Here is a 26,884-nt window from a genome sequence, read left to right on the forward strand (position 1 = left end):
GGGATCTTTGTTGCGTCGATGTTGTTGTTTGCGACGAGGGGTCCCCCCAGACACAAGACGAGACGGCCCTGGGACGTAAAAGGGTATGTCAGCCACGATGCGCTGAGCGGTGCCACCCGGATGGGGATCAGATGGAGACCCTCTCTCGGACGGTGAGATGGGTCGGGTCAACCATTCGACCTTTCGGACGAACTGTCGAATTTCGATGGATGACAGACGCAAGAAAGCTTCTCGAGCCGCTGTCAAAGCTCAGTCATCAAGTAACTTGGGACAGGCGAGTCAGGTCCCACACGCGCTCCATGTGACAGAGGCAGGTTTACAGCAGTCTGAACCTTGACCCAGCACAGAAACCTTTCAACCATTGACTCCTGGAGGTTCAATTGTTTGGCCGGCTCGGGTTGGCTGGTTGCGCCGTCGTTTGTTCAGGGACCAGACCCCGTCGCGGGGGCGCCGTGCGATTGGAGACTGCCGCAGTATATATTGTCGACTATACAGGTTTCACGGAGCGGGCGTCGAGTGCTTCAAGACACACTAGGAAATTGAGCTAATGTGCATAGCTTCAGATTCGCGAGCCATCAGAGACACGATCCTCTCCGGGCCTTGACTTTGCGCTCCCAGAGGATCCTGCAGCCCTGTGATGTCAGCCGGCCCAAGGCGCTGCGCTAGCCACTGCACAACCGCCCGCCCGTCATTTCATTGGGCCCGACCACAAGCCCTGTCCGTAGCTTGGGGAAATGCGATGGTGTTCTAGACTCCTCCCGTCGCTTAGGACTTCCCAGATCCTCCCGCGCCGTTTGCCTGAAAGTTGCCTGAGTATAGCCCTGTAACTGACCATGTATGTTTCAATGTAGCACCAAGCTTGCACCGAGCTTGCACCAAGCTTTCCGCCTTGGTTCTGGCAGCTTGACAGCGCGACGACTGTCTCGGGATTCCCCAGGTCCCAAGCAGTCGGGTTTCCGCCCCGCCCTACAACCGCGCTCTGGGTATTCATCTATCCACGGCGCGTCTGTGAACGCAGCGGACTCGCCCGTGTCAAAGTTCGGGGGAGAATTTAGGGTACCACCGTGCCGCTTGGTGCTCGTGGACTGTCTGTCTGTCACTTGTGGCCCCGCCTCCCACATTCTCTGCTGGGGGCGCATGAACCGTCGAATATCGGATGCAGCCACAACACTTCCGGGCTTCCATAACAGCCAGCCCTGTTACTCCTCTGGGGTTTTACAGGAATCAGAGGGCTTCCACGGATTGTCCAATGGGTCGGCCCGAACGGGTTTGAGGCTCCGGACCCGAGACAAGCACGAATCGTGTGAGACCTGTCAATCTGGAGTCTGGCGATTCGTAAAGCCCCTCATTTCCACTGGTCCGTCAATGTGTCTCAGTTTGCCTTCGTGCGTTGAAGCTTGGGATAAGGAGCGTCAAGATTTGTCAGCGGACAAGCCAATGCTTCATTTCCCGCCGGCGCGGAAAGCGGCTGCGCCTGTGGAAAGTGTATGCTGAGGCTTGATCTTGAGGCTGGCTTGGCTGGCTTGGCTGGCTAGAGAAAAGTCGATTCTGATGTCAAGAAAGCTTACCCATCCAAGCCTGGGGTTCTTGTGGCTGGACTTAGTGCTTGTTGCTCTCAAGAATCCAGGAATCTCACAATTCGATGTCCTAGCATGCTTTTTCTCGTCCCAGGGGCATAACATTCGCATGTCTCGGTTCCCCGCTGTCTCCCTCCCTCCCGCGTAGCATCAGGTTGGGGTCTCGACGAATAAATGATTACTGATGTGATGCTTCCAGCATTTGCCTGGTTTTGCCCGGGCAGAAAACTTCGAATAGCGGCCAATCAGTGATGCCCCTTTCTTATACATGAGCTCTATGTGCTGTATGCCTGTGATTACCACTCGTAAAAGTGTGTCCAATTAGAAAGATGTTCGCAATTCAAGCTAGCATCTTTGTATCTTGTGTTGAACGGCAGTGGTTCAGGAGATGATTGTGGTCGACTGTACTCACTCAACTGTGCTACTAGTTGGCAAATGTCTGCTCCAGAAACTGCCTACGGAGTACGCACCCGAGCTACACATGTGTATCTAGATGTGGTGTTTATGATGTCGTGACCTATCCCTTGGTCAGCAGCTGCTGGCAGCTGTGTTGGCAACAACACAACCCCGCCAAAATTCTCAACCCCACTAACAATTGGAAGTAGACGACAGACGTAAGAGGCACGGCGGCACAGGACTATCAGTTGAAGTCAAGACACGTTTTGCGACAATAAGCGGAAGGGAGATTTCGTCACATCAAGCATACAAGCTTCTATTCTAACAAAGCAGTCTCCTCCACCATGCTTGAGACGGTAACGCTTGAGCATGTGCCTACGTCGCACTCCGTGCATGTGGCCGTCTTCCGGAATGTCACCAACGCCGAGTTTCTGCAATCGCAGCTCCTGAGTCGCAATGCCGACTTCGAATATGCCTTTATAGATGCTTCGACGGTGATCTCGCGGTTTCATCTGCTGTCTGCCGTGTACAAGGCCATCACTGTTGAGCTTTCCGGATCCATGAAGACGCCCAACGTCCACTCCGAGATTGTGTGCTCACTAAGCTCAAATAACAACGTACTAATTCCATTTCGTTGCATTAAACACGCAAGTAGTTTGTCCAATGAAAAATAGAAGCTAAGGTTTAGATACAGATCTCAGAGGCGTATCGCAGATACGGCATTCAGCCATCTACAAAGGACGTGGTGGTGGTGAAGGTGCTGATTTCAAGGGATGATGCCCCGAGTACAGCCACCTCGGAGGATGTCGCCAAGCACCTGGAGACGCATGTTCAAGGAGATCCTGCTCCTTTTAGCGACGACGAGCTCGCCAGGCTGACGGATTGGTTAAAACTGCGCAAATACCACAAACTAAACGGTGTGAACTACGTTGAAGGTATCAAGGACGAGCAGACTAAAAAGAGGGAGCTAGAGCTTTTGGTAGTGTCTGCAATGTCATTGAGAGGCCTTTGATGGGCTTGGATGGGGAGGCATTTGGCGGGATGGCGTGGGTTTGCAAACGGGACTATAGATGAATGATACCCATGATCACAATCAAATTAAACACGCACGAAGATTGTCGCGTTGCGCGGTCTACGGTATCGCCAAATATTCCGCAACGGTATTGTTTTTTACTACAAAAACCTGAAGACCAGCCCCGGAAAACACCGTCGGCAGTCTCGCTGCCTGGACTCGCTGCCTGGATCTTCAGCTCTCGCAGAGATTGAGCCCGGTTGCGAGAGATTTAGCCCAGCTGGGGGCCAATCTCATGGTGACCTGTCTCCAGCCATTGGCACAAATCAACATAGTGAACGGCCACCAGCAGAAGGCTTTCGCTTCCTTTTGTTGTCGTGGACTCATCCAGTTGCCAAATGATTAGTGTTCGCACGACCAGGTTTTGAGCTTGCGCTATCTCAATGCTCTAACTAGGTGCCAACAAGATATTGCATTTCAAGACACCATTCAGAACGATGTTTGTCACTATTTATGCACACGTACATGCAGGTTCTAGCCACTAGCAGATTGGAACCCCTGAGAGACGTGGCCGGTTGGTAGGTAACCATCTATCCTTCATACCTGCAGTAGCGGCTTTGTTCTTACTACAACCCCTGACATGGTTTTGTCGTCCCACCACTTATGACTGCTATACTCGGTTGACTATTCGCCTTGCTGGAATACTGTGCAGATTGTTGCGAATTATAACTGTCCAGTCGCGGATATTGGAGCCCTGGGGCCCAGGCGGTCAAGTAGCGTGGACAGCTGGATTAGTCCCCTGTCACGGCGCAAAAGGAATGCCTTGGTATTCCTCTGCCATGCTCGTGTCGATCCGCGTTTTGAGTCTGGTTGTCTCGTACAAACTTATCACTGAGATACGACTGACTACCCTTGATCAGCATGAGGCATATCATCCCCATCTGTCCTTGTAATGTGTCTATATGCTAGATTCATGTCTGGAAGCCCAAGAAATAAACTATATCCTTAGCGCATATTGTGACAGGGACTAGAAGCTTGTGGATCGGACCCATCTGCTTAGAGCGCCCGTCAATAGCCGAGTCGCTGGCCAGGTTTCCGGTCGTCGGTCGGACATCAGGCAAGGACCGACCTAAGTGTGACAAAATACGCGTCGTTTACGATATCTCACAGGACCAACAAGGGTAGCAGGAATGTAGGAATAGCTTCTTGATGACATCGAAAGCGATATGCAATGATGACTAACGATACGAATCTGCACACTCCGGATGGTTGAGATCCTGGATTGTACAAAGACTAAGTATTATTACACATATGCGGTTCATATATTTAGTCGACAGGGTATACCGAATAAAGAATGACTTCAGTCTATAGGGCCAGTCTCCGCATAGCACTAAATTTATCACAGCACAACAAAAATGATACAAGACAAAGTCTATATCGATGTTATTTATTCTTTCGCCGTGATCATCGCCTCATAAAAGTTCATGATTCTCTAGAAATGCAGGATTGTAAACCGCGCTGGCGCTCCTCTACCAGTCACATATGCAGCGCTGAAAGCAAACTTGGTATAACGCCCCCCTTGGCCTCTGGGAGATAACTCCACGCCATGCCCTAAACTCCAGCAACACCCGCTGCTTTAAAAAACCCCCAGCCATAATGAGATTAGCAAATTTTACGCGCGGCCCAGCGAGCTCCAGAACCGTCTCTTGATCTCACCCCACATGGCATCACGGCCGCTGCGTGTGCGCTGCACGGCGTCCCGGTTCTCATGTGCGCGGCGCAGAAGGTACTTCATGCACTCGCCTGTGGTGCCCCAGACGATGTACTTGTAAGCCCGAGTGCTCTCGCCGCTACCGCTCTTGTCCGCCTTCTTCATGCAGACCAACTCACAGCTGACGTCGTCTGCCATTCCCTGCAGCTGCGCGATGGCGAGTTCGCTTACGGGTCCTTGAGCGGGATACGTCTTGGGTGGAGTGATAGTGATGGAGTCGCGGACAGCGCGGGCGTGGCGGACACTCTGGAGGTTGTGGGAACCGAGAAGAACTGAGACAAGAGGGTATTCAACGTCCTGTTTGAGGATGTCGTTCCACTCGCGACGAATCAAAGACTCAGAGATGGCGTCATAATAACGATCGGTGTCCTCCTTGGTATCGTGAATAATGTGGCGGGGGTCCGCACCCAGATAGGCACCACGGACGAGTTTGACACCAAGAGTGAAGCCATCTTTGGCCGCGGCGCTGAGGTGAGACGCGAGGACCGCAGGGCAAGCCTTGAGATATGCCTGATATGTGCCATAGATGATAGCATGGCCCGGGTCAGTGTTGAACTTGCGCTGATACTCGAGAGTCCAGTCATCAATACCAGCCTGCAGAGCCGTCTGCTCGGCGTCGAAGAGTAGAGGAACGTTGCGCTCACGAGCAAGGTTGCAGATATCGTCGATGGCGGCGCGCAGTTCCTTAGGAGGAGCCAGCCTGTTCTTCAGTGCGTACAGAGCCTGTCTTCCAGCACCTGTGAACTTGAGGGCCACGAAATCACCGGGTTCCGCGAGACGGACCGTCTCCATCGTTCCGGCGGCCCACGGGCCAATTTCGCTGCGAACACATTCGTCCTTCTCCGGGCCGACGTCGCACGCTGTCAGATTCTTAGTTTGTGACTCGGAGAGAACAATCTCCCGGGCATAGCCCAGAATGACACCGGTAAATCCAATTTGCCTGAGCCCGCTGACAGTCTTGCGAACTTCGGCGCCGTGCTCGCCAGCACAGAACTGCGCGTAGAATGTCTTCTTCAGAAGCCAGCCCAAGATAGGGTTCTTGTCGGGGTTCAGGATGGGGTTCCTGGTATGTGCTAGAACATTCATAGCAACCAGAGATGGCGGAAGGAGGATGCGTGAAGACGAGATTGTCGTTGTTGCGAGAGTACGGACCACCGTAGATAGGGGAAGAACAGAGAGCGGCGCCATCGGCTTGGACATGGTTGCGTCCTCTGCTGGCATAATATGCGACTTAAGGGATGCGGTCGAGGTTACGTCCACGGCTGGGGAGTCTAGGGCGGAGGGGCGGTTCGATGAAGAGTGAAGCCGTCTGCGCGGTTCAGTGGCCTCCATGGTGAATTTTGTCGTCGAGAAGGACCGCGTGACAAAGAGGACATGTGATGTGTGGTTTATGGGTTTGAAAGACGCCAGGACAGCGGATGGCCGCCCCAACAAGGGAGCTTGAAGCATTCTGTAAGCCGTGTGTCTGTCTATCGCTTTGTCTTGAACAGCAGTGAAGCAGTGGCTGGTGGAGGAGAGCAACAGGTTTATAGACGTGTAGAAGTGATACCACGAGGATGATAAGAGATGGATCAGGTGCGTATGAAGTCAGAGCCAAAGTCTAAATTCATCGAAGGGAAGGAGGGACGTTGAGCTACTCTATAAATCCCAGACTCACGGCCCGCGTGGCTGATATGGCATCAGACAAGGCAACTCCGATGTTCGCAGCTCAGCAGTCCAACAGAACGGCAAACCGCGTCTCAAGCACACGGCATTCTGCTTTAGGGAACCCCATAGTCCCGGGCACTCGAGCCTTGGCCAGTCCGGAATCCCAATCAGCAGCATCGATGACCGTAGAGATAGCTCGCACATACGCGGCGCTTGGCTTATCAGAGACCCATCACGTGGGTGGGGAGGCGGCGGGCTAGGAATGCCGCCAGTAGCCGGCCCAGGGACCCCGCCATTGGCCAATCAGCAGCGTTGCCGTCGCTGGCCGTCCCCTATGCAATGCGAGAGGAGCCCCGAGGAGCGCGAGCTCGAGGGAGCCAACTCTAATTTGAGGCTAGTCCGGCCTCGGTGGCGTCGGTGCAGCCTCCAAACCCCCTTTCCTATGTCGCTGCCCCAGCTCCCAGCCTGGTCGGCTCCAAATCGCACTCGGCTCAAGGCGGCGCTGGCTCGTCAACCCAAAGCTCGACCCCCGTCCCCTTCTGTTTGGTTGTGGGGAAATAAGATGCGAGTCTGGCAGGTTGCCAGGTCTCCTGTTGTTGCATGCTCGCCCACGGACTGTCCGCCCGCAAGCGAGCCACGCCTGGAACAGTTCGGATAGCCGCCTAAGCTCGACTGGGCCCGCACAGATTGCCGACAAGCTTATTTCCCACACGTAATCATGCGATACCCTCTTGGGCTGTTGCACCCGAGTGAGGCCTTGGGGATTTGGGCCATCTGTCGTCTCAGGGTCCACTCCCGCGGCAACAGAAGGCATGTCGTACGCTGTACCGGGAGCACGGACTGCATACAGCGGGGCTACATGGCCACAGAGATCTGGCTTGGCCGTTGACAGTCTACACCCGTGTCCGATCTCGTCGAGAAGCTCCTGTTCCTGCTCCATGGGTAACCGAGCGATGGAGATGGTGGATCGGTGATGGATCAGCACCTTTCAAGATGGCGTGATCGTTTCTTGGATAGGATTCTTCACACGGCACGTTCTCCTTCTGCATTGTTGCTACCTCCAAGATGCTTGCGTATGAATTCCACGTATCCCACGGGACGGCCCCTAGCCAAGGAGAGCAGGTCCTGGACACCACCATACGCAAACCCAACGATCAGGCCCTTCCGTGCAGTTCTGGCCGCCTCGGGGGCCGTGAATCGGTCTACAATGGAATGGTTGGTAAATGACGAGTGGGCAAGGGTAGAGAAAGACATACTTAGTATACTGAATCCGCCGGCAACGGCAAGACTGGCAGCGACCGTATTGAACATATCCCTACTGCCCCTGTAGACATCAAACAGGTTCTCGGTGCAGAACATGGCGGTGGTCATGAGGCTGAGCCTGATCCCAGTCCTCAACCCTTCTTTCAGGCCGCCGAAAGCGAGGTGGTAGTTCTTGCTCTTGTGATATAGGTACCATCCCGGTGTCGTCGTTGGGAGTTTGTGTGCATGCTCGGCCCGGAAGCGCAGGCCGGCCATCTGGCTTCCATGGGCAAGACCCAGGGAAAATCCGATGCCGAACGCCGCCATGGCAGCGCCGGGGATCCGGATCATGGGAGGGATGGATAGGCGTGATTCATTCCATAACTTGTCGTAATCTTCTCGTGAGGGTTTCCTTCGGTTTTCGCGGGACGATTGCTCCCACCCGGCCATGGTTGATGTGATTTGAGTATATGCTTGGCAGGGCGACGGATCGCGGATTCGGTCGGTAGGAGGAAGACTTGTTGCAGGTAAGCTAATCCTGGGGGTTCGTGATGCCTTGATTGCTGGCCGAGTCGTATGTTTGCTTTGTCCCGGGACCCTGGATTTTCTGCTTTGATAGGAGCTTGGGCCACCGCACCCATGTCAAACCTCTTTATTCCCGCCTCACGTTCTCACGTGCACCCGCGTCACACCCTGGTGCCATCGGCCGCGTCCACTAGGCAAAGCGCATTGTGGAATGCAGACTTGACGGGAGATACCTACAGACGCAGTGGAGCCTGGACTCTTCTTTCTACAGCCGGCCCAAGATCACGACAGGTCTTTCTTCGATCAGATATTGGCAAGGATGGTGAGCACCGCGCCCATATCCGCTCAGCCAAAAGGCAGCGCTAACACACAGCACAGGTCCGCAGAAACGAGATTGACGACATTGACTTGTCGATACGCTTCAAATTTGGCGTCCACACAATCTTCCTCTTCGTAGACGCCAGTTCGCACTTTTCAGATGTCTCCTCAGAGCTCCTAGAGGTCCTACAGGAGCGCTTCCCAGATGGCCTCAAGGCGGACAAGGATAGCCCCCCAACCGCTCTCCCCGATGACTCCTCCCAGATTGAGTTCGCCGTGCTCAGATCACAAACGGACCCCAGTCTGGGTTGGATACCGCTGCACGCCAAATCAGACGACACCCCGGTCGGTAAGGGTCTAAAGGACAACCAAACTGTGGCGTTTGCTTTCAGGGATGCGGCAGATGAGGACTTTGGCGAAGTGGTGTTCGAGGTTGCTTTCCCTACTTACGAAGAGGAGATGGAGGAATGATCACGGAATGGCGTAGGGGGATTTTTCCCATATGGGTCTCAAAGGAACAAAGATAGACTGCGGTGTGCCTACTGATCATAGGTTTCGACTGTGGCACAATTAATTGTGCGAGCCTAATCGCAGAGTCCAGAGGGCTCCGGTAATCCATAGACATTGGACTTGGCCGTCAAGCGCATTGGGGGTTGCCTTCGGTTACTACATCATTCCGCCTGTGTCAGTGTTCGCAAACGGCATTCTTCAAGCTACACGTAACAAATACTCGTGTACACTCAGACGTCCCATGAGGAGCTCATAGGGTTATCCATTAAGATTCTTCTACCTGTTTCCAACATCATCGTATCGCTGTAATCACACACACGGGCTTGTATTGTCCGATACACTCGTCTTCACTGGAAGGTCTCTATGTAGGCAGATTCCCCTAAGGTTTACTTACTCAGTCTCGCCTGAACAGGCGTAATAGCCTTCTTGGCTTAATTACAAGCTTGGTCTTTGATTTTGTGGTAAAGGTACTCCCTAGAGTTGCTACGCAACAGGCATCTAGTACCTGAGGCAACCACGCTGTGAACCAGGCGCGTCTTTAATACTATGAGAGAAAACAAAATACGCCACGTAGAGGAACGCTCACCTCTCGTCACTCACTTCTCATCATCCAGACCACTCTTCGACACTCAAGAAACTGTTGATGCTTAAAAGTTTACATGCAAGTCTTTGCATGCCAGCAAGAACCCTGAACCCTGCAGCATCGCGACACTTCATCCGTGCACAGCAAGCCATTGTACGTCTCAGTCATCATATGTCACAGACTTTCCTATTTCCTATTTTCTCCACCATAACCTCGTGCTCAATAACGCGCTGACCTTTTCTATAAAGCCACGGACATGGCGTTGTTGGCGCAAATTCTCCAGGCTTTCTGGAGCCTTGGAGACAAGAAAGCTCCGCAGCCGTCAGATGTATCACAGAACAGTTCGAGATTCATGCAGTTACCCGCCGATGCTATGCTACAAATCATCAAACACCTGCCTTCGGAATGTGCCATTTGCCTTGGGCTTACATGCAAACCGCTATTCAGCCTTCTGTTCCCTCTACCCAAGGGGATTAGGAAGTCGAGAGCTCAGAAACAAAAAGTCATGCTACTCCTGGAAAGAGACCTGAAGGGTCAATACTACTGTCATTCGTGTATAAAATTTCATGCATTTGGCATTTACTGGGGTTTCGGGTCCGCCGATCCCTTCTCGAAGGAATCCCAGTGGGAGTTAACCCCGTATGAGAGGGGCTGCCTTTCTCAGTCGGTTGCCCACAGCATACCTCGGTGGTCCTTCACAACCCTTGTCTCCTTTCATCGGTTCACTAGCCCATTGCACCCCAGCCTGGCATATCACCACGCACGCTTGTTCATGAACTATCACCGATACGGCCAGGGTCACGGATTCCCACTCAGTCTGCTCGCTCAAAATTTCTCCTCTCCAGAGTGTGATGAGGTGGGCAAGATACAAAATAGAATGACTTGGCAGGTGTGCTGGAACCCCCGGATCATCTCCAATGAGCTCTTCATACAGGCGAAACACAAGATCTATCGACGCAAGGAAGAGTTCTACCAGCGTCGGTGGTTGCCCGCCGAGGAGTGTTATCGTATCTGTTGGCATCGTCGGCTGATATATGATATTGAGCTGCCGGAGCCGAACGTCAGCGACACAAGAGACAAAGCGGCCCAGAAGTCAGGTTCGTGCACAGAATGTCTTACTGATTGGGACTTGCAATCGTTCTGGGAAAAAGGGCATGTTTGGGTGGTTACGATCACGGCCTATTATCAGCTAGGCGACTGCAGTTCGCCAAATGACTGGAAGTGGCGGGCGATGGGTACAGAGCGGCGTCATGACAGCCCTCGCGACGAGTGGCCCGCTAATCTACATCGCTCCTTGGGTGGTTGTGTTCATATGCCTCCCCCTGCCCGGGAACTGCATGGATACAAAGATGGTGCCGTCAGGCAGGCTTGGAACGATACCAGAACAGAGGAGCCGAACGGGACCCCTCTCCCAAGACTGACATGAGAACCTGCATCGGGCCCATGGAGGTAGATAGGGGCCTGGTCGAGAGAAGAGGGGACATACTCTACGGTTCTGTGAAGGCAATATATGCATTGATGGATGAACATGCAAAAAGCCTATGGGTGTAAATAGGCAAGGCACGCGCGCACACATGCGATCGATAACTACCTATGTACCTAGATGGTAAGGCGAATAGGAAAATACTTAATGGATGTCGGGCGATTACATAGGCAACTATAAACATGTTGTCTGGGGGATATTAGTGCCCCCAGCGGGCCTCGTTAACAGTGGCGGAGGGAGGGGCGCGACGGACGGCAGCCAATCTGACGGAGCGCGGCGGACCGCAAACCGGGAACCGCGAAACCATCGCGCTGGAACCACCAGGCAGGGCGCGCCCGGGCCCGATTGGCTACCTGGGGCGGCGCCAGGGTCCTGCTTGTCGCTTGTCGATCCCCTATCTTCCGCCCGGGTCGAGAACAAGTTCATCGCGAAAGGCTGTGAATGTGATGTTTGCTTGCTCCCGGTGCTCCTCTTCGCAGCGGCCACGCCGATTTCCTTGAAACACCCCCCTTTCCATCCTTTCCTGGCCCCGGCCGTATGCCGCCGGCTACATGTCCCCCGCGGCCTTCCTTCGCAATGCCTTGCGACTTCTCGTCCCGCTGGCCGTAGCTTCGACCGTCTACCTGTACCTCTATCCCGTCTTCTTGGGCTGCGCATTTCCGCTCCCCGATGCGCAGCCGGCCTCGGCCGCCTTTCGCTCTACGATACAGCAGCATGTCGGCGACTCGGCAACAGGCCTCGCGCCCTTCCGCCTCCTGGCCCTTGGCGACCCCCAGCTCGAGGGCGACACGTCGATACCGAACGCATACCGCGACTCGTCGTTCCCCCATCTGATGGAGTTCGTCTCCCATGTCACATTCCAAACCGAGCACTACTCGTTTCGCGAGCGGATACGCAGGTCGTTGCATGATCTGGTCGACTTCTACTTCGAGGATATCCCAGACACGATTGAGTCGATACGCAAGCGCATAGACCTGTTCGGCAATGATTTTTACCTTGCCCACATCTACAGAACTCTGAAGTGGTGGACGAAGCCCTCTCATGTCACGGTGCTGGGTGATTTGGTCGGCAGTCAGTGGATCAGCGATGAGGAGTTCGATAGGCGGAGTTGGAGGTACTGGAACCGCGCTTTCTACGGGGGTGAACGGGTGCCGGACGAAGTTGCTGCTAGCCCGGCAGAGGAGTACGAAATCACTGGATATCTGGGTAATGAGGGACCCAACGGCACGGTATGGAGGAGAAGGCTCATCAACATTGCTGGCAACCACGACGTCGGTTACGCTGGGGATCTGACCGTCGAGCGGCTGGCGCGTTTTGAGACTACCTTTGGCAAGGCCGCCTACGAACTCCGGTTTGAGCTGCCCATCAAGAACGAAACATCCAATGCCACGGTCATGGACGTGGAGAAGAACCAGGATTCAACCCGCTTGCCTCCCGAACTCAGGATCGTTGTGGTCAACAACATGAACCTCGACACGCCAGCCATCGCTCCCGAGCTCCAGGACCAGACGTACTCCTTCGTCAACGACGTCATCAACACTGCGTCGGCGGTCGAATACCAGGGGCACTTCACGGTTGTGCTGACCCACATGCCTCTGTACAAGCCCGAGGGTGTCTGTGTGGATGCTCCGTTCTTTGACTTCCATTCGTCAGAAGAGGGAGGTGGTGTGAAGGAGCAGTATCAGCTGTCCGCTGATGCGTCAAAAGGATTTCTCGAGGGCATTTTTGGCATGCATGGCGATACTAATGCGCCGGGCAACGGCAATGGTCGCCGCGGTGTCATTATCAATGGCCATGATCATGAAGGTTGCGACATCTTCCACTTCATCAACCAAACCGACGGGGAAAGCCCAGAACAACGCAGTTGGGAAGTCATGCGGTGGAATGACGCCTATGGCAAGAACGTTCCGGGTCGCCCGGGCCACCCGGGCCTCCGAGAGATTACCGTCAGGAGTATGATGGGCGGCTTTGGTGGCAACGCTGGCTTGTTCAGTGCTTGGTTTGATGAATCCACTTGGGAATGGAAGTTTGAATTTGCCAACTGCGCACTGGGAAAGCAGTACTTCTGGTGGTTCACACATATCATTGATCTCATTGCCATCGTCGGTGTTCTTGGGTACGCCGTTTTGAAAAGTCTGCTGGCTGCCGGTATGGACGTGGATCAGTGGCCTGAATTTGTGACGTCGAGATTCCCAGCTGCGGCTCGAGAGAAACCTGTACAAGTCAAAGCGGAGACAACAAAGCCTGAACCTGTTGGAAATGGGGAAAGCAAAAAGCCATAGGGCATCTTGGCTAATGGGCTGGCGTCGGTGCATTGCAAGGGCAAAAGGGGGCAGTCGTTTTGTATAATCAATACCACATCCTGGGCATACTACCAGAGTATTTAATTTAAGTCGAGCACCATCCGTGTAGTTCTCCTATGGTGACAATACTATGTGGTAAAAATAACCAGAAATTTTAGGTGAAGGTTCAAGCTGCGGCTAGGATGAAGTCCAACTCCCCGGCAACAAATATATAATGAGTAATGGGCATCAAGTACATAGGGCAGAATGTCATAGTCCGAAGTCTAACACGACCACGTTCTTCCAACCACTGGTTTCATCGACAGTCGTCCTTGTAAAGACGGATAGCACACCATCATCGTCCAGACGAGCGGCGTCAACCAGCGGTTCCGTTGGCGGAAACCCCTCCTTTCCCCAAACGAGTTCGTACGTCGAGTAGCCGCCGTCCTTGGCTGACTTCAATACCGCCAACGTGGAACTCTGTTGGTCAGGCAGGATCAGGTACAGGTCGTCGTCTTTACTAGCCGCGAGCCGGCCGCGTTTCCCACCAAAAGCGCCATTCACCAGGGGGATAGCTCGTTGTGTCCACTTCCCGTCGGGGCTGCGGTAGTAGTGCTTCCACCGCTGCTCGCCGTCGAGGCTGTCGCGGTTGAGGACGTGGACGCCGCCGCTGTGGTCAACCGCCTGCGACTCCTGGTTTGATAAGCCTGAGCCCTTGGGGATGTCAAAGGCCACGAGGCCCGGGGACTCGGGGGTGATGCTCTCGCCTTTGCTCAGGTCCGCAATCTGGTTTCCGGCGCCGTTCCGCCAGGTACGGCCATCGTCGTCTGAGTACGCGAAGCAAATGTTGTGGTTGTTCGTCGCGGCATTAGGCCCGCGCTGCTGCTTGTGCTTGGTGTCGAGCGGGTCATCCCAGCCCTCGTACGACACGAAGGCGCGGTAGACCCACGTGACGTACAGCCTGGCGTTGCGGTAGTCGATGCCGTGGATGTAAGGGCTGTTCTGTATCCCCTTCAGGATCGTGCCTAGAAGCGAGTACGTGCCCGTCTCAGCCCTATACACGCATAAGTGCTCGTCACCCAGGCCGGCCTTTCCCGTACGGAAAGAAAACCATAGGTTCTGGCCCAGCGGACCGAATCTCGGGTAAGTGATATACCCGAACAGATCGCTCTCACCCTTCGGCAGTCCCGGGAGGGTGTTGACTGTGGGGGAGAAGTGTCTCGCGTTCCAGTCAAAGTCCTCGGGCTTCTCTGCTATCCCCACTAACGAGTATCGATATCTCAACCTGTTGGTACATAAGATCATGCAGCTCTCTATATATTGGAATGGCTATAGTGAACAAACCTATCACAGTGGTGGTCATACGAAAGATGGATCGTGCCGTCTCCAGGGCAAATGCCGAGCTAGGTTTTAAATGCTTTAGTCACATAAGATCTGCTAGGAAAATCATTGCGTGTAACCAGACAGATCAGTAATCAGTTACCTGCACAGTGTTGTGGCCGTCATCTGTCGTCTGAGCATAGTCCTTGAACACAAGTGTCTCCCAGGACCCACCAGGAAGTTTTCTGCGCGCAAGGTGCACGAACAGGGGCTCGTTCCCACCGGTGTCTGCAGGCGCATAGAAGCAGGCATATTGCCAGCCCCGAAATGATTGGATGGCATCCTGCTGGAACGCGTTACCGTTGAGTATGCACTCCCGGTGCGCTGGGTCAGGGCCGAGCACCGTAATGGAGGGGTCGGCAAGCATATTAATCAGCTGGGGGCCTCTTATGGAGGTTCTATGGGAAAGCTGAGGGTTTGTTGGCTTAGGAAGCGAAATGCCAAGGGTCGCTGGCTAAAGTGGTCTACAATCGGGCCAAGGGGACTGGATCCATATAGTAAGCGTGGCATACTTGATGAGATTCACATGCGCTAGTCAGCTGAGTTGGGGTACGGGATATCTGGAGGCGAGAGGTCCTCCTCAGCCTTCGTACTAGTCAGAGTATTCCATCAACGAACCCCTTCTCAGCCCCGAAGTATCTTAATTTCAATGTCTGGGTTCGAACCCTGCCTCGCTACACATGCTCGCTGTGGTTCATGGATCGGATTTTTGTCCGCAAGTTCCCCCGCCGGCTCAGTGTGGTGCATATGTTGCAATGTTAATCTATGTCCTCGCCGCATGATATGATCTTTGGAGTATCCGCCCTCACGGCAAAAGACATATTCACAGTTCTACCATACCATACTGGAGCTAGCATGAAGGATTGTTCCGTACCGAAACAACATGCAGGCCTCCTGAGCAATTGCTCACGGCTGTGCTACGTACTCGGTATGCATGTGCAGTACTTTTGGCGTGCGGTCGAGAAGCTTTGGCAAAGAGAGTGTCGGGTGAGTATTGCCCTGGGCAGCCACATTTATAGATCAAGACTAGGCTCGACCACGACCTTTGCAGACACAATGATGCCCCTTGCTCCGAGTGTTGTCTTCCAATACTACCGTTTAATGCCCTGCCGAATGCATGCCAGGCATGCGTGCGCCGGTGAGAGTCTCCCTAGTTGCCAATTCCTTACCCCAACCCCCATTCTCCACTGAATGGGGCGTCTACCCCAGCTTGTCGATGGGGCCACGCTGACACGACTAGACCCTCCCCCGCATTGAGCCTAAACAGGTGGCCCTTTAGGCCATTTCCGCTGGACGTCCACCACTGGAAGACGAGAATGGCCATTAGACAGGCTAGACCGCCTCTTGGCTCTCACGCCGCCAACGCGCAATATTTTGATCCTTCCAGTGAATGACGGGCCTGGGTTCCAGATCCAATTATGGCGGCTGCCTTGGCACCCCTCGCCGTGGCCGCGAAGATATGCGTATCCAAGGTGTGACAACTAGATTGTGGTCGTAAGGATTGCACAGGTCAGGGTCCAGTCAGAATCCCCAAACCACACACCCAGCAGGCAAGGTCGGCAGGCTAGAACATCTAGCGAGAAACTTCATTGATTCCATGCCTCAGTTCTGCAGATCCCTACATGACCCCGAAAAAAGACAGAAGAAAAAGAGACCATTCCACCTCGTTCTCGTCAGGTCGCTTTGGGATCTTGCTCTGCATACTAGCGAGGCTGGGGGCACCACAACGGCCATTGTCTACCTAGGTAGGACAATGGGTCCCTTGTGTGCTAGCGTAAGATCACGGGGCAGCGCTGCCCATGGGGTACGGCACTCAGGAGTGGCCTAGTTGCCATGCGGGATGATGGGCCGACCAGAACCCCTGGCATGGCATTCCACTGGCCTCGAGCCAGGGCACCTGGACTAACTCTACTGGTGTCGAGCAGGCCTTCTGTTTGGTGGGAATTCGTGCCCAACTCATTTCCCACCTGTCTCCAGCTTCTATTTTGCCAAGAGGTGTGCCATACCGCAATCAAGTCCTCGTTTCCAACCCCAAGTATGGTCCCGCCCCAATTAATTGGGACTGTAACCATGCGCGCAGCTTCATAGCCAGGGGTCTCCACATCCCGGGTTATATTTCTCGGCTTCTACTGATAAAGAAGCCGTGCTCGCGACCCGTGTCTTGCTTTTTTGTCTTGCTTCCTCGTGGACGTACGGTGTCATTTGTCTCTTGGATCCCGATCGCGGTTGACCAAAGCTATACCAGATACCAGAGAAAGACACTAAGAAGTCTGTGAGGAGGTCCCTCAGACGCCAATCAAGATGTCGCTTCTTCTGCCCGTTCTGCGGAAGATCGTGAAGAATGATGCCATGAGATCGGACCCACCGGAGATCTATGGCTGGAGAGTATACGTTCTGGCTGCGTCGGTAAGACCACCACTACCATCGTCTCTTCAACGGAAGCTTACGTATTTTGGTCAGGCATGTTTCGGCGCCATGTCTTTTGGCTGGGACAGCGGTGTCATCGGGGGCGTTATCAAGCTTGACCCTTTCAAAGCGTGAGTTTGGACGGCAACGTAGTCTGTCAGCGTCGGATGCTAATATGACCGTTGAATAGGGACTATGGTCTGACCAAGGGCGACGTCGCGAACCTTTCGAGTAACATCGTATCCGTTCTTCAGGCAGGTTGCTTCTTCGGAGCTCTCATCGGTTTCCCTTTGCCTGATTGGATCGGCCGTAAATGGGCTTTGGTAGTAGCTGCTGCCACCACTCTCGCCGGAGTTGTGATGCAATCAGCTGCTTCTGGCCACCTCGAAGCCATGTATATCGGGCGATTGATTTCTGGTACGTTCTGATATACCTCCCTCCACCCAAGCAGGAGCAACTTGTTTAACCATCGGTCTGCAGGATTCGGAGTCGGAATTTCCAGTGCCGTCAACCCCATCTACGTGTCCGAAAACTCGCCACGAGCTATCCGTGGGCTTCTTACTGGAATGTACCAACTGTTCATTGTGACTGGTGGTATGCTTGCCTTCTGGATCAACTATGCTACCAGTATCCACAACGTCGGCAAGGCCCAGTACATCATCCCTCTCGCCGTGCAGGGTATCCCCGCTCTCTTGTTGTTGGTTCTCATGATCCTCAGTAATGAGTCGCCAAGATACCTGGCCAGAAAGGATCGCTGGGAAGAAGCGCGGAGGGTGTTGAAGAGTGTGCGCCAGCTGCCCGACGGTCACCAATACCTCGAGGAAGAGATCCAGGAGATCAGTGACCAGCTAACCTATGAGCGGCAACTGTTTGGAGACGCCAACCTCATGACCCTTCTGAAGGAGATGTTCCTGACCCCCACAAACCGCAAGCGCGCACTTCTCAGCATCTTCCTCATGATCTGGCAACAGATGACTGGAACAAACGCAATTAACACATACGCTCCTACCATCTTCGAGAACTTGGGCATCAAGGGAACCTCCAATCAACTGTTTAGCACGGGTATTTACGGCATCGTGAAAGTTCTCGCGTGTATCGCCTTCCTTCTCTTCATGGCCGATTCTCTTGGACGCCGACGATCGCTTCTTGCATCATCTGTTGGCCAGTCTCTCTGCATGTTCTACATCGGTCTTTACGTCAGAATCTCCCCACCGGTCGCGGACGCATCTGTACCACCGCAAGGCTACGTTGCTCTAGTCTGCATCTTCCTGTTTGCTGCTTTCTTCCAGTTCGGCTGGGGCCCTGCTTGCTGGATCTATGTTTCTGAGATCCCAACTGCCAGACTGAGACCCTTGGTGAGTAGCCTTCATCCCAGAGTATTTGTAAGGCAAGGCTAACCACACCAGAACGTTGCCTTGGCTGCTGCGACCCAGTGGCTATTCAATTTCGTGGTCGCCAAAGCCGTTCCCACTATGCTGGAGACTGTCGGTGACCACGGATACGGAACCTACCTGATTTTCGGTAGCTTCGGTGTTGTCATGTGGCTCTTCGTTTTCTTCCTCATCCCGGAAACAAAGGGTAAGTAGCTCCTCGGATTTTGAAAACGAGTTTCGGTGCACTAACACGTCCTTTTCAGGTGTCGCGCTTGAGCAGATGGACGCCTTGTTTGGTGTCAGTGATGAGGAAAGACATGCTATCATCGCTGATGGCGAGAAGAACTTTGACGCGATCCACGTTTCCGAGAACGAGAAGCGTGTTTAGATACGTCGGACTTTGTATTTAGATCATGGGTGGCATATGTGAAAGCGACTTGCACCCCTTGCAGTGCATGAAGGAAGATGGATTTATACCTGTGTGCATTTTTCTTCGTTAATAGCCGATAGTATACCCCCTCCTGGAGCACTGTGTAAATATTAACAGTCGTGCCGAGCGAGCTACAATGAGAATTCATTCTATGTGGACTTATCTGTTTAGGAGTCGTCATCGCCGCAATAGTATCTACGTGAGATGAAACAACATAAACAGACGAAGCACAAGTGCATATTGGATGTCATGAGTAATTATTCAGTCCCTGATAGCCCCGTTCTCATAGCTTAGATTCCCAGCTCTATTGATTTACAATATACTTAAACAAAACCCGCGCCATTCGCACCAATAATCTGCCCCGACACCCACGCGCTCTCCTGGCTCGCGATGAAAGTCACCAAATTGGCAATCTCACTAGGGTTGCCAAGCCTGTTGAACGGGCTCTGTGCTGCGATACCCTTGATCATCGCCTCGGGCTTACCCTCCATGAAAAGGTCGGTTGCCGTGGGACCGGGCGCGACCGCATTCACGGTGATGCCCTTCGCCCCGAGCTCCTTTGCCAGCACGCGTGTCATTTGTTCAACGGCGCCCTTGGATGACGCGTAGAGAAGATAAGGCGGCGGCACCGCGCTGTTGCGTGCGATGCCGGTCGAGATGAAGACGATGCGACCTCCGGACGGCATGTGTGGCACGGCCTTCTGGGCGAGGAAGAAGGGGCCTTTGACATTGAGGTCGTACACCTTGTCAAACGTTTCTTCGGTTGTACCGGCAAGAGGCTGCAGCGGCATGATGCCCGCATTCGGGACGAGAACATCGACGCGGCCGAACTTGGCAACAGCTGCGTTGATGAGCTTCTCGATTTCGGACACCTTGGAAACATCCGCTTGCACCGCCAACGCCTTGTCCGCGCCAATCTCTTTCACGAGCGCATCAGCTGGGACACTGTCTCTGGAGTAGTTGATGACGACGTTTGCACCGAGACTCGCTGCTCGAGAGCATATGGCCCTCCCGATGCCCTTGGAGCCTCCGGTTACGAGGACGACCTTGCCTTGAAGAGACATGCTAGATGGGGATGACAATAGTGGCTGTCACCGTGCTTGAGGTTTCTATTAGAGGAGATGATGGATTTTGTTGATCAGCGAATGGAAGCAAACTTGATCTCTGTCATGATGATCAGATATCAATCCAGATTCATTGAGCTGTCGAATATAATGGTATATATGCTCCTGGCTAGTTTATGGGCCTTTCGGGCCTATGACTTCATGTCCAGCCCTTTACACGTAGAAATCCGCCAACTAGCGGGCCTTTCTGATAGACTAGAACCTTTTCTCGGGAATAGGGAATTAATTCAGTTTCAAGACGCGAATTTGCTCCCAGGTTTCGCGGTGGGACGAGTGTTCCAATGCCCATTCTTGGGACGTTGAACATTGTTGGGGAACCGGCCGCGGCGCGAGCCGTTAACTCCAAGGGCCTAGTGTCAGAACATGCATTAGTCCAAGGTCGCTACAGAACGACGACAGCAAGCCCCGAACTCAACTCGGATTTGGAACATTTCTCAGCCCAAACCCGAAACCCTGCCAACAATCGGATAAATCAGTCGCGTCCCCTTTCTACGCCTACGGATTTGCTCGTAAGCTAATGTATTTACTACTGAATAGGTAATGATGATTGGCGCGTGGGGTCATCGGCCAAGTCCAGGCTAGTCACTGAAACGGCTTGCAGAGTCTAACATGATTGCAGCTCCTATCCCAATCGTACATTAAGTCCGAAGTTTCGGGCTCAGTAAGCCCCCTCTCGACCGGTGGCTAATATGCTGGCTTTACGGCGACTGGTGTGCCGTTACAGTACACAACACAGTTCATGTGGCGATATGTAAATCTATTTGCATATATATAGAGCGATGTGATCCCGCCATGAAGGCTCAAATTTGTCTCCCATCAGACTTAATAACAGCCTTGTCCTCCTATAAGCCAGTGATCCGATCAATCTTCAACGTTCAGTATGCCGTCGTCACTGCCCAAGTCTTATAAGGCAGCCGTCTTCGAGTCGAAGGGCTCTCCTATCGTGCTCAAGGAGGTGGACCTCAAACAGCCGGGCCCAAAGCAAGTCCTGGTTAAAGTGCTAGCATGCGGCGTTTGCCATTCGGATAGCTTTGTGCAGAATGGCTTTTTCGGGGAAATACTCCCACGCGTCCCTGGTAGGACTTTCCCTTGACGCCTCTATGCCGGCAATTGCTAACAGTAAGAAGGGCATGAATACATCGGCACTGTAGTAGCAGTTGGTGAAGGCGTGACCAAAGTCTCAAACGGTGACCGTGTAGGTGGAGCCTGGCACGGAGGGCACGATTCCACATGTCGACAGTGCGCGCGTGCTCTATTTCAAATATGTGACAACAAAGAGATCAACGGCGTGAGTCGGGATGGCGGATACGCAGAGTATGCCATACTCAGGGAGGAGGCAGCAGTCCGCATTCCGGCTGAGGCGGATCCCGCTGAGACGGCACCGTTACTCTGCGCGGGTGTCACCGTCTTCAATGGACTACGCAAGCTCCATGTCGAGCAAGGGAACCTGGTGGCGGTTCAGGGAGTGGGTGGATTAGGCCATCTCGCTATCCAGTACGCAAATAAGATGGGCTACCGCACAGTCGCTATCAGCTCTGGCGACAGTAAACGAGATTTCGCCCACAAACTCGGCGCCCATGCATACATCGACACTAGCAAAGATGACGCTGTCACCAAGCTCAAGGAGATGGGAGGTGCTGCAGCAATCATTGCCACTGCGCCGAACCCAAAAGCTATTAGCCCTCTGGTCTCTGGTTTACAGCCGGCTGGGAAGCTGCTCGTCCTTGCTCCTGTTGGCCCGGTAGAGTTCGACACCGGTGTATTGGTCACCTTGGGCGCCTCGGTACATGGCTGGCCCAGCGGGCACGCCACGGATACTGAGGAGGCTATTCAGTTCTCTCAAGATCATGGTGTGAAATGCATGATCGAGAAGTTCCCTCTGGATGACGCGCAGAAAGCATTGGACCACTGCACATCTGGCAAGGTTCGATTCAGGTGTGTCCTTGTCGTATAGTTCAAGATTCCAAGAATGTGGCGATGGCAAACTGGATCTGTGACAACGGTTGCAACAGGGTAGCAAATAGTTCTGTTAGAATCATTGAATATCACCTTTCTGGCTTGCTTATCGTGACTGCATTGCATCTGGTTGCCCGTCTGAATAAGTGAACACTCCAACAAGTGGAATGCCTATTACCCAACTTGGATAGGAACTTGAGCATGTCCCATGGGCCGGCCATGTGCATTTGTTTGCATGACTACCGTTATCCTTTACCAAGTTTGATTTGGCTTGGACTTGGATCCCCATTGGAGCGCTTAGCATGTCGCAACTTGGCACCTGGCATCTATACTCACAAACCCATGTGGGCCAATCAGCCATTAGCATTCAAGGCGCAAGACAAAGGCGAATGTCAATTTATCAGAGCATCAACCTCAGAATACGAGCCAGAAGACATTATGATTTTGTCTCACGAAACTGTAGGAAGGCACAGCACAAGGTGTACCTCCACTAGGGAGCCCAGCAACTCAGCGGTCTGGATCTTTGCAAGTACTTATGCAACTCTTCTTAACATGGTCTGATCAACGTTGCCAACCACCGACTTACTAGGATTCAACCTGCACCACGGCCTGGGGGCACGGCGTATAACGGTTCCAGGGTTACATAGTACATGGGCACGTACTGTGGGGTAATACGCGGGGGTGCGGGGTAGCTCCCCTCACCTGGCCCCGAGAAGCTCTGGCAGGTTGGACAGACATTTCGTTCCCCAACGGCCGTCATCACACAGATTAGATCGACGCGGCCCAAGATGCGGGTGTATATAGTTCCAGTCCTCCCGCTTGGAGCCGGGGGATGACATAGGCAAGACCAACTCCTCTGGCCGCCAGCTCTTCAGGCTCGTAACCAACATGTTTGGAACTCTGCTCTCCCTGGTAGCCGTCTTGGGGTTCGCCCCGGTGGCAACAGCACAGCAGTTCGACCCCAATCTTGGACAGTCAGGTGTAAGCTGGGATCCGGCCAGCGTTGGTACGAACAAGACCACCAACGCCACCTTCTCGAACCCGGTAATGACACTCAATGTCGGTGATCCTTTCATGACGCGATATTCGGCGGACGATGGCGATTGGTATTTGTTCACATATACTACCAACGACAATATCACCCTCAAGCGCAGCAGGTTCCTGACCGACAATTGGGACGATGCGGAGACGCGGACAGTGTTCAATCCGGACCCCATTGCAGACAAGGGCCAGCCATGGTCCACCTCCTTGTGGGCTCCGGAGATCCACAATATCTCGGGCTCATGGTACATGTTCGTGGCCGCTCTTTGTTGTCTGACCAGTCGCGGGACTGCCCGCCTCTGAATGCAGGCAGTCTTCTCATGAAATATCAAGAAAGCTACTAATATGAGCCGTGCAGAATATTCACAGCAACACCAGATGCCGACAACCCACCGCCGCTCCAAGATGCGCTCTGTCCATTTAGCTGCCCAGCGGTAAACCATCGTATGTTTGTCTTGGCAGGAAGTACTTCCGACCCATGGCGATCGGACTTCACCCTGAAGGGAATGTTGAACTCTTACGATCAGTTTGCGATCGATGGCACATATTTCGCATATGAGGACGAGCTGTATCATATATACTCATGTTGGGAGAATACCTACTCGTCGTGGCCGGCGAATCTGTGCATCACTAAGATGTCCGATCCTTGGACAGTCTCGTCCGACTTCAGTGAACGCCGCATGGTAAGTTGTCAGATACCCGCATTCGGGAGACGTGCTAAATCTGAATTTCATAGATCAGCGTACCTGACCAGCCGTGGGAACAGGTCCCGTACGGTCGCCCAATTCGACTGGCAACAAACGAGGGACCTCAGCAGTTGGTCAACCCCAAGACTGGGCAGAACTTCGTGATTTACTCGGCTGCTCGAGTTAACACGCCATTCTACTGCCTTGGCATGCTTGAACTGGTTGGCAACGACCCGATGGAGTATCAGTCTTGGAAGAAACACACAGAGGGATGCGTGTTCCACCAAAACACCAAAGCGGGCATCTATGGGACGGGTCACGCCAGCTATACGACGTCACCCGACGGATCGGAGGACTACATGGTTTACCACGCCCAGACAACTCCAAACCCCGCGGCCGACCTATACCGCACGGCGAGGATCCAGAAATTTTCCTGGAATGACGATGGAACGCCGAAGTTCCCCCTCGCCGAGAACGGACCGTTCGACGTCCCTGCTGGGCAGAAGGCTCTAGTCTCGTAGTCTCTCGTAATCTGCATCTGAAGTGAGACAGTCGATGGAGTAGACTAACGTTGCTTATTCATGAATTGAAACTCGTGCTGCACGCGTGACTAAGATATAAACTATGCTGAACCAATGCTGATGAACCTCATTGGGCTGCGAGCATCGTCCGCGGTGCCATAGCCTATAAACTGGACTTCAATGCTGCGCCTCTTGAGGGCAGCTTACGGCACTCGTTGTCGGTGAGGACTATTTCTCGTTGAAATGAGGCTGCTCCTTTCCAAGGCGGTTTCCCGCTAGACAAGCCACATTCGGACCGTCTCGTGAGGGCCCTACTGCATTAGGTAGTCGACCCGCCTGCAGAATGTAACTAAGGGGCACCCCGCAACCTAACCCCCGCATAATAGGTAGCCCAAGGGCGTTCGACTCAGGACCTCTCTGGCCGTCGTATGACTGCGGGACCTGTGTATGCAGTACGGGCATTCCGTGCGGGCTGAAGCGGCGGGATTGGTGGTAGGCGAGCGGCGTAGTATCCTGCTGAGATGCCCACGATGGCGCCACTGATCCCACGACTTCAGATCCCAGCTTGCCATGGGCCGCTAGAAGGCTTCTTAGCGTACCGTGGAGCCCTGGAAAGCTGGGTCGCAACAATTAGGTTTGAGCCCATCGCCAAAACGCTCGGCACTGTCGTCACGTCAAGACCTTGGCAAATCAAATTACCGCATGCCGATGCAGTCATTGACCCATTGACCAACCGTTGAGAGAAGAGGGAAAAAAACCGTCCTGATGCGATATCCGAATGCTTATATATAGCCTGGTGACGACCCAGCCATATGTACCACGTGCCAGCCGGTTAGGAAGTAGATTTGCACTGCGACGAACAGCGATAATCTCAACAGCCAAGATGTTGCTGAAAGCTTTACTACCAGTCGCATTGTGCCTGGCGGGTGCGAGTTGCCAGAATGTTAGCACATACGTCAACCCGTCAGTGCCAACAGGCGTCCCTGTCCCGGGCAACTACACTGGCGGCTTGCGTCCGCAGGTTCACTTCTCCCCACCTCAATTCTTCATGAACGACCCCAATGGCATGTTTGTGGATGCCAATGGGACATGGCACATCTACTATCAATACAACCCGACTGGCCTTGGTGCTGGCAACCAGCATTGGGGACATGCTACATCCCAAGACCTATACCATTGGGTCAACCAGCCCATCGCCCTCTTCCCTCCTGAGAAGTCGGTCTATGTTTTCTCGGGGTCGGCTGTCGTTGATGTGAACAACACCTCGGGCTTCTTCCCAGACCAGGATAATGGAGTTGTCGCCATCTTTACCTTGGCGAGGTATTACGATGACGGTTCTGCTGGGCCACAGACTCAAGCCATCGCTTATTCGCACGATGGCGGTTATAGCTTTGAGTACTACGACGGCAACCCAGTCATTGACAGCACTTCCACCCAATTCCGCGACCCCAAGGTTATCTGGGTTGAGGACCATTGGGTCGCCGTCATCGCCTACGCTCAGGAGTTTTCAGTGGGCATTTTCACCAGCCCAGATTTGAAGGAGTGGACTCATGCGTCGAATTTTTCGTACCACGGGCTCCTTGGCGCTCAGTACGAGTGTCCGAACCTGGTTAAAATGCCTGTCAGGGATGAAAGCGGCGCTGTGGTAGACGAGAAGTTTGTTCTGACACTGTCGGTTCAGCCTGGCGCTCCCCTCGGAGGTTCGATCACGGAATACTTCCTAGGCGACTTTAACGGCACACACTTCGCGACAGCGGATGCTGCCACGAGGTTGACGGACTTTGCAAAGGACAACTACGCCGCTCAGTTCTTCTACGGAATTCCCGAAGGACAGAATGCTGTCAATCTTGGGTGGGCATCGAACTGGCAGTATGCGCAGCAGGTTCCCACCGGAAATCTCGAGGGCTGGCGTAGTGCTATGACTTTGCCGAGATCAAACTACCTGACCAAGGCCCCACGTATCGGGTGGGTCATGGTTGACGAAATCTACGACCCAAGTCCCATTCTGGACACACCTCTCGATACATCCACTTTCGGAAACGGCAGTGTTGCTGTGGACTATTCTGCAGTTGATTCGAATGCCCTATACATCGAAGCTAACGTCACCGGTATCAACACAACACTCCTGACATCGTACTCCACACTCAATGTATCATTCACGTCTCCCTCATCTGGAGAAACCCTGAGATCCGGCTTCTACTTTGGCGGAGACACACCATTCTTCGTCGATCGCGGCCAGATTCGTGGGTTTGACAATGTCTTCTTCACGGACAAGTTCAGCACTGCAGACGTTTACAGCACTGGCACTGATTCTCTGGCATCATGGACTTTCAAGGCTGTGATTGACAGAAGCATATATGAAGTATTCGTTGATGGCGGTATACACGCCGCAACCGTGCTATTCTACCCTACACAGCCCTTGACGACTGTCAACCTGAGGACTGCAAACTTGCCCAGCGGTACAGAAGTGAGCATTGCCATCTGGTCTCTCAAGAGCGCTTGGGCCGAGTATGAGAATGAGCAAGGAACCGTCGTGGGAAACGTGACGACTTCGGGAAACTCGACGCACCAGGAAAGAAGGCATATGATTTACGAGAACAACTTCATGCTGTAGATAATGG

At 53.5% G+C, this 26,884-nt stretch overlaps 11 protein-coding genes across 11 annotated transcripts; 7 read left to right on the plus strand and 4 right to left on the minus strand.

The window, feature by feature from the left end:
- Positions 1-2,317: 2,317 nt before the first annotated feature.
- JN550_009082 (uncharacterized protein) lies at positions 2,318-2,985 on the plus strand (the record flags this gene model as incomplete). Its single annotated transcript, XM_049321115.1, has 2 exons — positions 2,318-2,563; positions 2,668-2,985. The coding sequence occupies 2 exons, from the start codon at positions 2,318-2,320 to the stop codon at positions 2,983-2,985; spliced, it is 564 nt and encodes a 187-aa protein (XP_049168917.1).
- A 1,672-nt stretch (positions 2,986-4,657) lies between these two features.
- JN550_009083 (uncharacterized protein) lies at positions 4,658-6,088 on the minus strand (the record flags this gene model as incomplete). The annotated part of the gene is made up of 1 exon (XM_049321117.1): positions 4,658-6,088. The coding sequence occupies one exon, from the start codon at positions 6,086-6,088 to the stop codon at positions 4,658-4,660; it is 1,431 nt and encodes a 476-aa protein (XP_049168918.1).
- Positions 6,089-7,426: 1,338 nt separating this feature from the next.
- Positions 7,427-8,095, minus strand: JN550_009084 (uncharacterized protein; the record flags this gene model as incomplete). Its single annotated transcript, XM_049321118.1, has 2 exons — positions 7,427-7,605; positions 7,660-8,095. 2 exons carry the CDS (start codon positions 8,093-8,095, stop codon positions 7,427-7,429), a joined length of 615 nt encoding a protein of 204 aa, XP_049168919.1.
- Positions 8,096-8,489: 394 nt separating this feature from the next.
- On the plus strand, positions 8,490-8,959 carry JN550_009085 (uncharacterized protein; the record flags this gene model as incomplete). Its single annotated transcript, XM_049321119.1, has 2 exons — positions 8,490-8,492; positions 8,549-8,959. The coding sequence occupies 2 exons, from the start codon at positions 8,490-8,492 to the stop codon at positions 8,957-8,959; spliced, it is 414 nt and encodes a 137-aa protein (XP_049168920.1).
- Positions 8,960-11,615: 2,656 nt separating this feature from the next.
- JN550_009086 (uncharacterized protein) lies at positions 11,616-13,346 on the plus strand (the record flags this gene model as incomplete). Its single annotated transcript, XM_049321120.1, has 1 exon — positions 11,616-13,346. One exon carries the CDS (start codon positions 11,616-11,618, stop codon positions 13,344-13,346), a length of 1,731 nt encoding a protein of 576 aa, XP_049168921.1.
- Positions 13,347-13,616: 270 nt separating this feature from the next.
- On the minus strand, positions 13,617-15,093 carry JN550_009087 (uncharacterized protein; the record flags this gene model as incomplete). Its single annotated transcript, XM_049321121.1, has 3 exons — positions 13,617-14,631; positions 14,691-14,749; positions 14,830-15,093. 3 exons carry the CDS (start codon positions 15,091-15,093, stop codon positions 13,617-13,619), a joined length of 1,338 nt encoding a protein of 445 aa, XP_049168922.1.
- A 1,934-nt stretch (positions 15,094-17,027) lies between these two features.
- On the plus strand, positions 17,028-18,893 carry JN550_009088 (uncharacterized protein; the record flags this gene model as incomplete). The annotated part of the gene is made up of 5 exons (XM_049321122.1): positions 17,028-17,263; positions 17,323-17,549; positions 17,613-18,487; positions 18,539-18,710; positions 18,769-18,893. 5 exons carry the CDS (start codon positions 17,028-17,030, stop codon positions 18,891-18,893), a joined length of 1,635 nt encoding a protein of 544 aa, XP_049168923.1.
- Positions 18,894-19,258: 365 nt separating this feature from the next.
- On the minus strand, positions 19,259-19,999 carry JN550_009089 (uncharacterized protein; the record flags this gene model as incomplete). The annotated part of the gene is made up of 1 exon (XM_049321123.1): positions 19,259-19,999. One exon carries the CDS (start codon positions 19,997-19,999, stop codon positions 19,259-19,261), a length of 741 nt encoding a protein of 246 aa, XP_049168924.1.
- A 940-nt stretch (positions 20,000-20,939) lies between these two features.
- JN550_009090 (uncharacterized protein) lies at positions 20,940-22,013 on the plus strand (the record flags this gene model as incomplete). The annotated part of the gene is made up of 2 exons (XM_049321124.1): positions 20,940-21,135; positions 21,187-22,013. 2 exons carry the CDS (start codon positions 20,940-20,942, stop codon positions 22,011-22,013), a joined length of 1,023 nt encoding a protein of 340 aa, XP_049168925.1.
- Positions 22,014-22,903: 890 nt separating this feature from the next.
- JN550_009091 (uncharacterized protein) lies at positions 22,904-24,263 on the plus strand (the record flags this gene model as incomplete). Its single annotated transcript, XM_049321125.1, has 3 exons — positions 22,904-23,307; positions 23,415-23,739; positions 23,793-24,263. The coding sequence occupies 3 exons, from the start codon at positions 22,904-22,906 to the stop codon at positions 24,261-24,263; spliced, it is 1,200 nt and encodes a 399-aa protein (XP_049168926.1).
- Positions 24,264-25,146: 883 nt separating this feature from the next.
- Positions 25,147-26,877, plus strand: JN550_009092 (uncharacterized protein; the record flags this gene model as incomplete). The annotated part of the gene is made up of 1 exon (XM_049321126.1): positions 25,147-26,877. The coding sequence occupies one exon, from the start codon at positions 25,147-25,149 to the stop codon at positions 26,875-26,877; it is 1,731 nt and encodes a 576-aa protein (XP_049168927.1).
- Between the last annotated feature and the right edge of the window lie 7 nt (positions 26,878-26,884).

This window comes from Neoarthrinium moseri (genome assembly GCF_022829205.1).
Source record: "Neoarthrinium moseri strain CBS 164.80 chromosome Unknown scaffold40_Wmoseri_CBS_16480, whole genome shotgun sequence".
NCBI classification, from domain to species: Eukaryota; Fungi; Ascomycota; class Sordariomycetes; order Amphisphaeriales; family Apiosporaceae; genus Neoarthrinium; species Neoarthrinium moseri.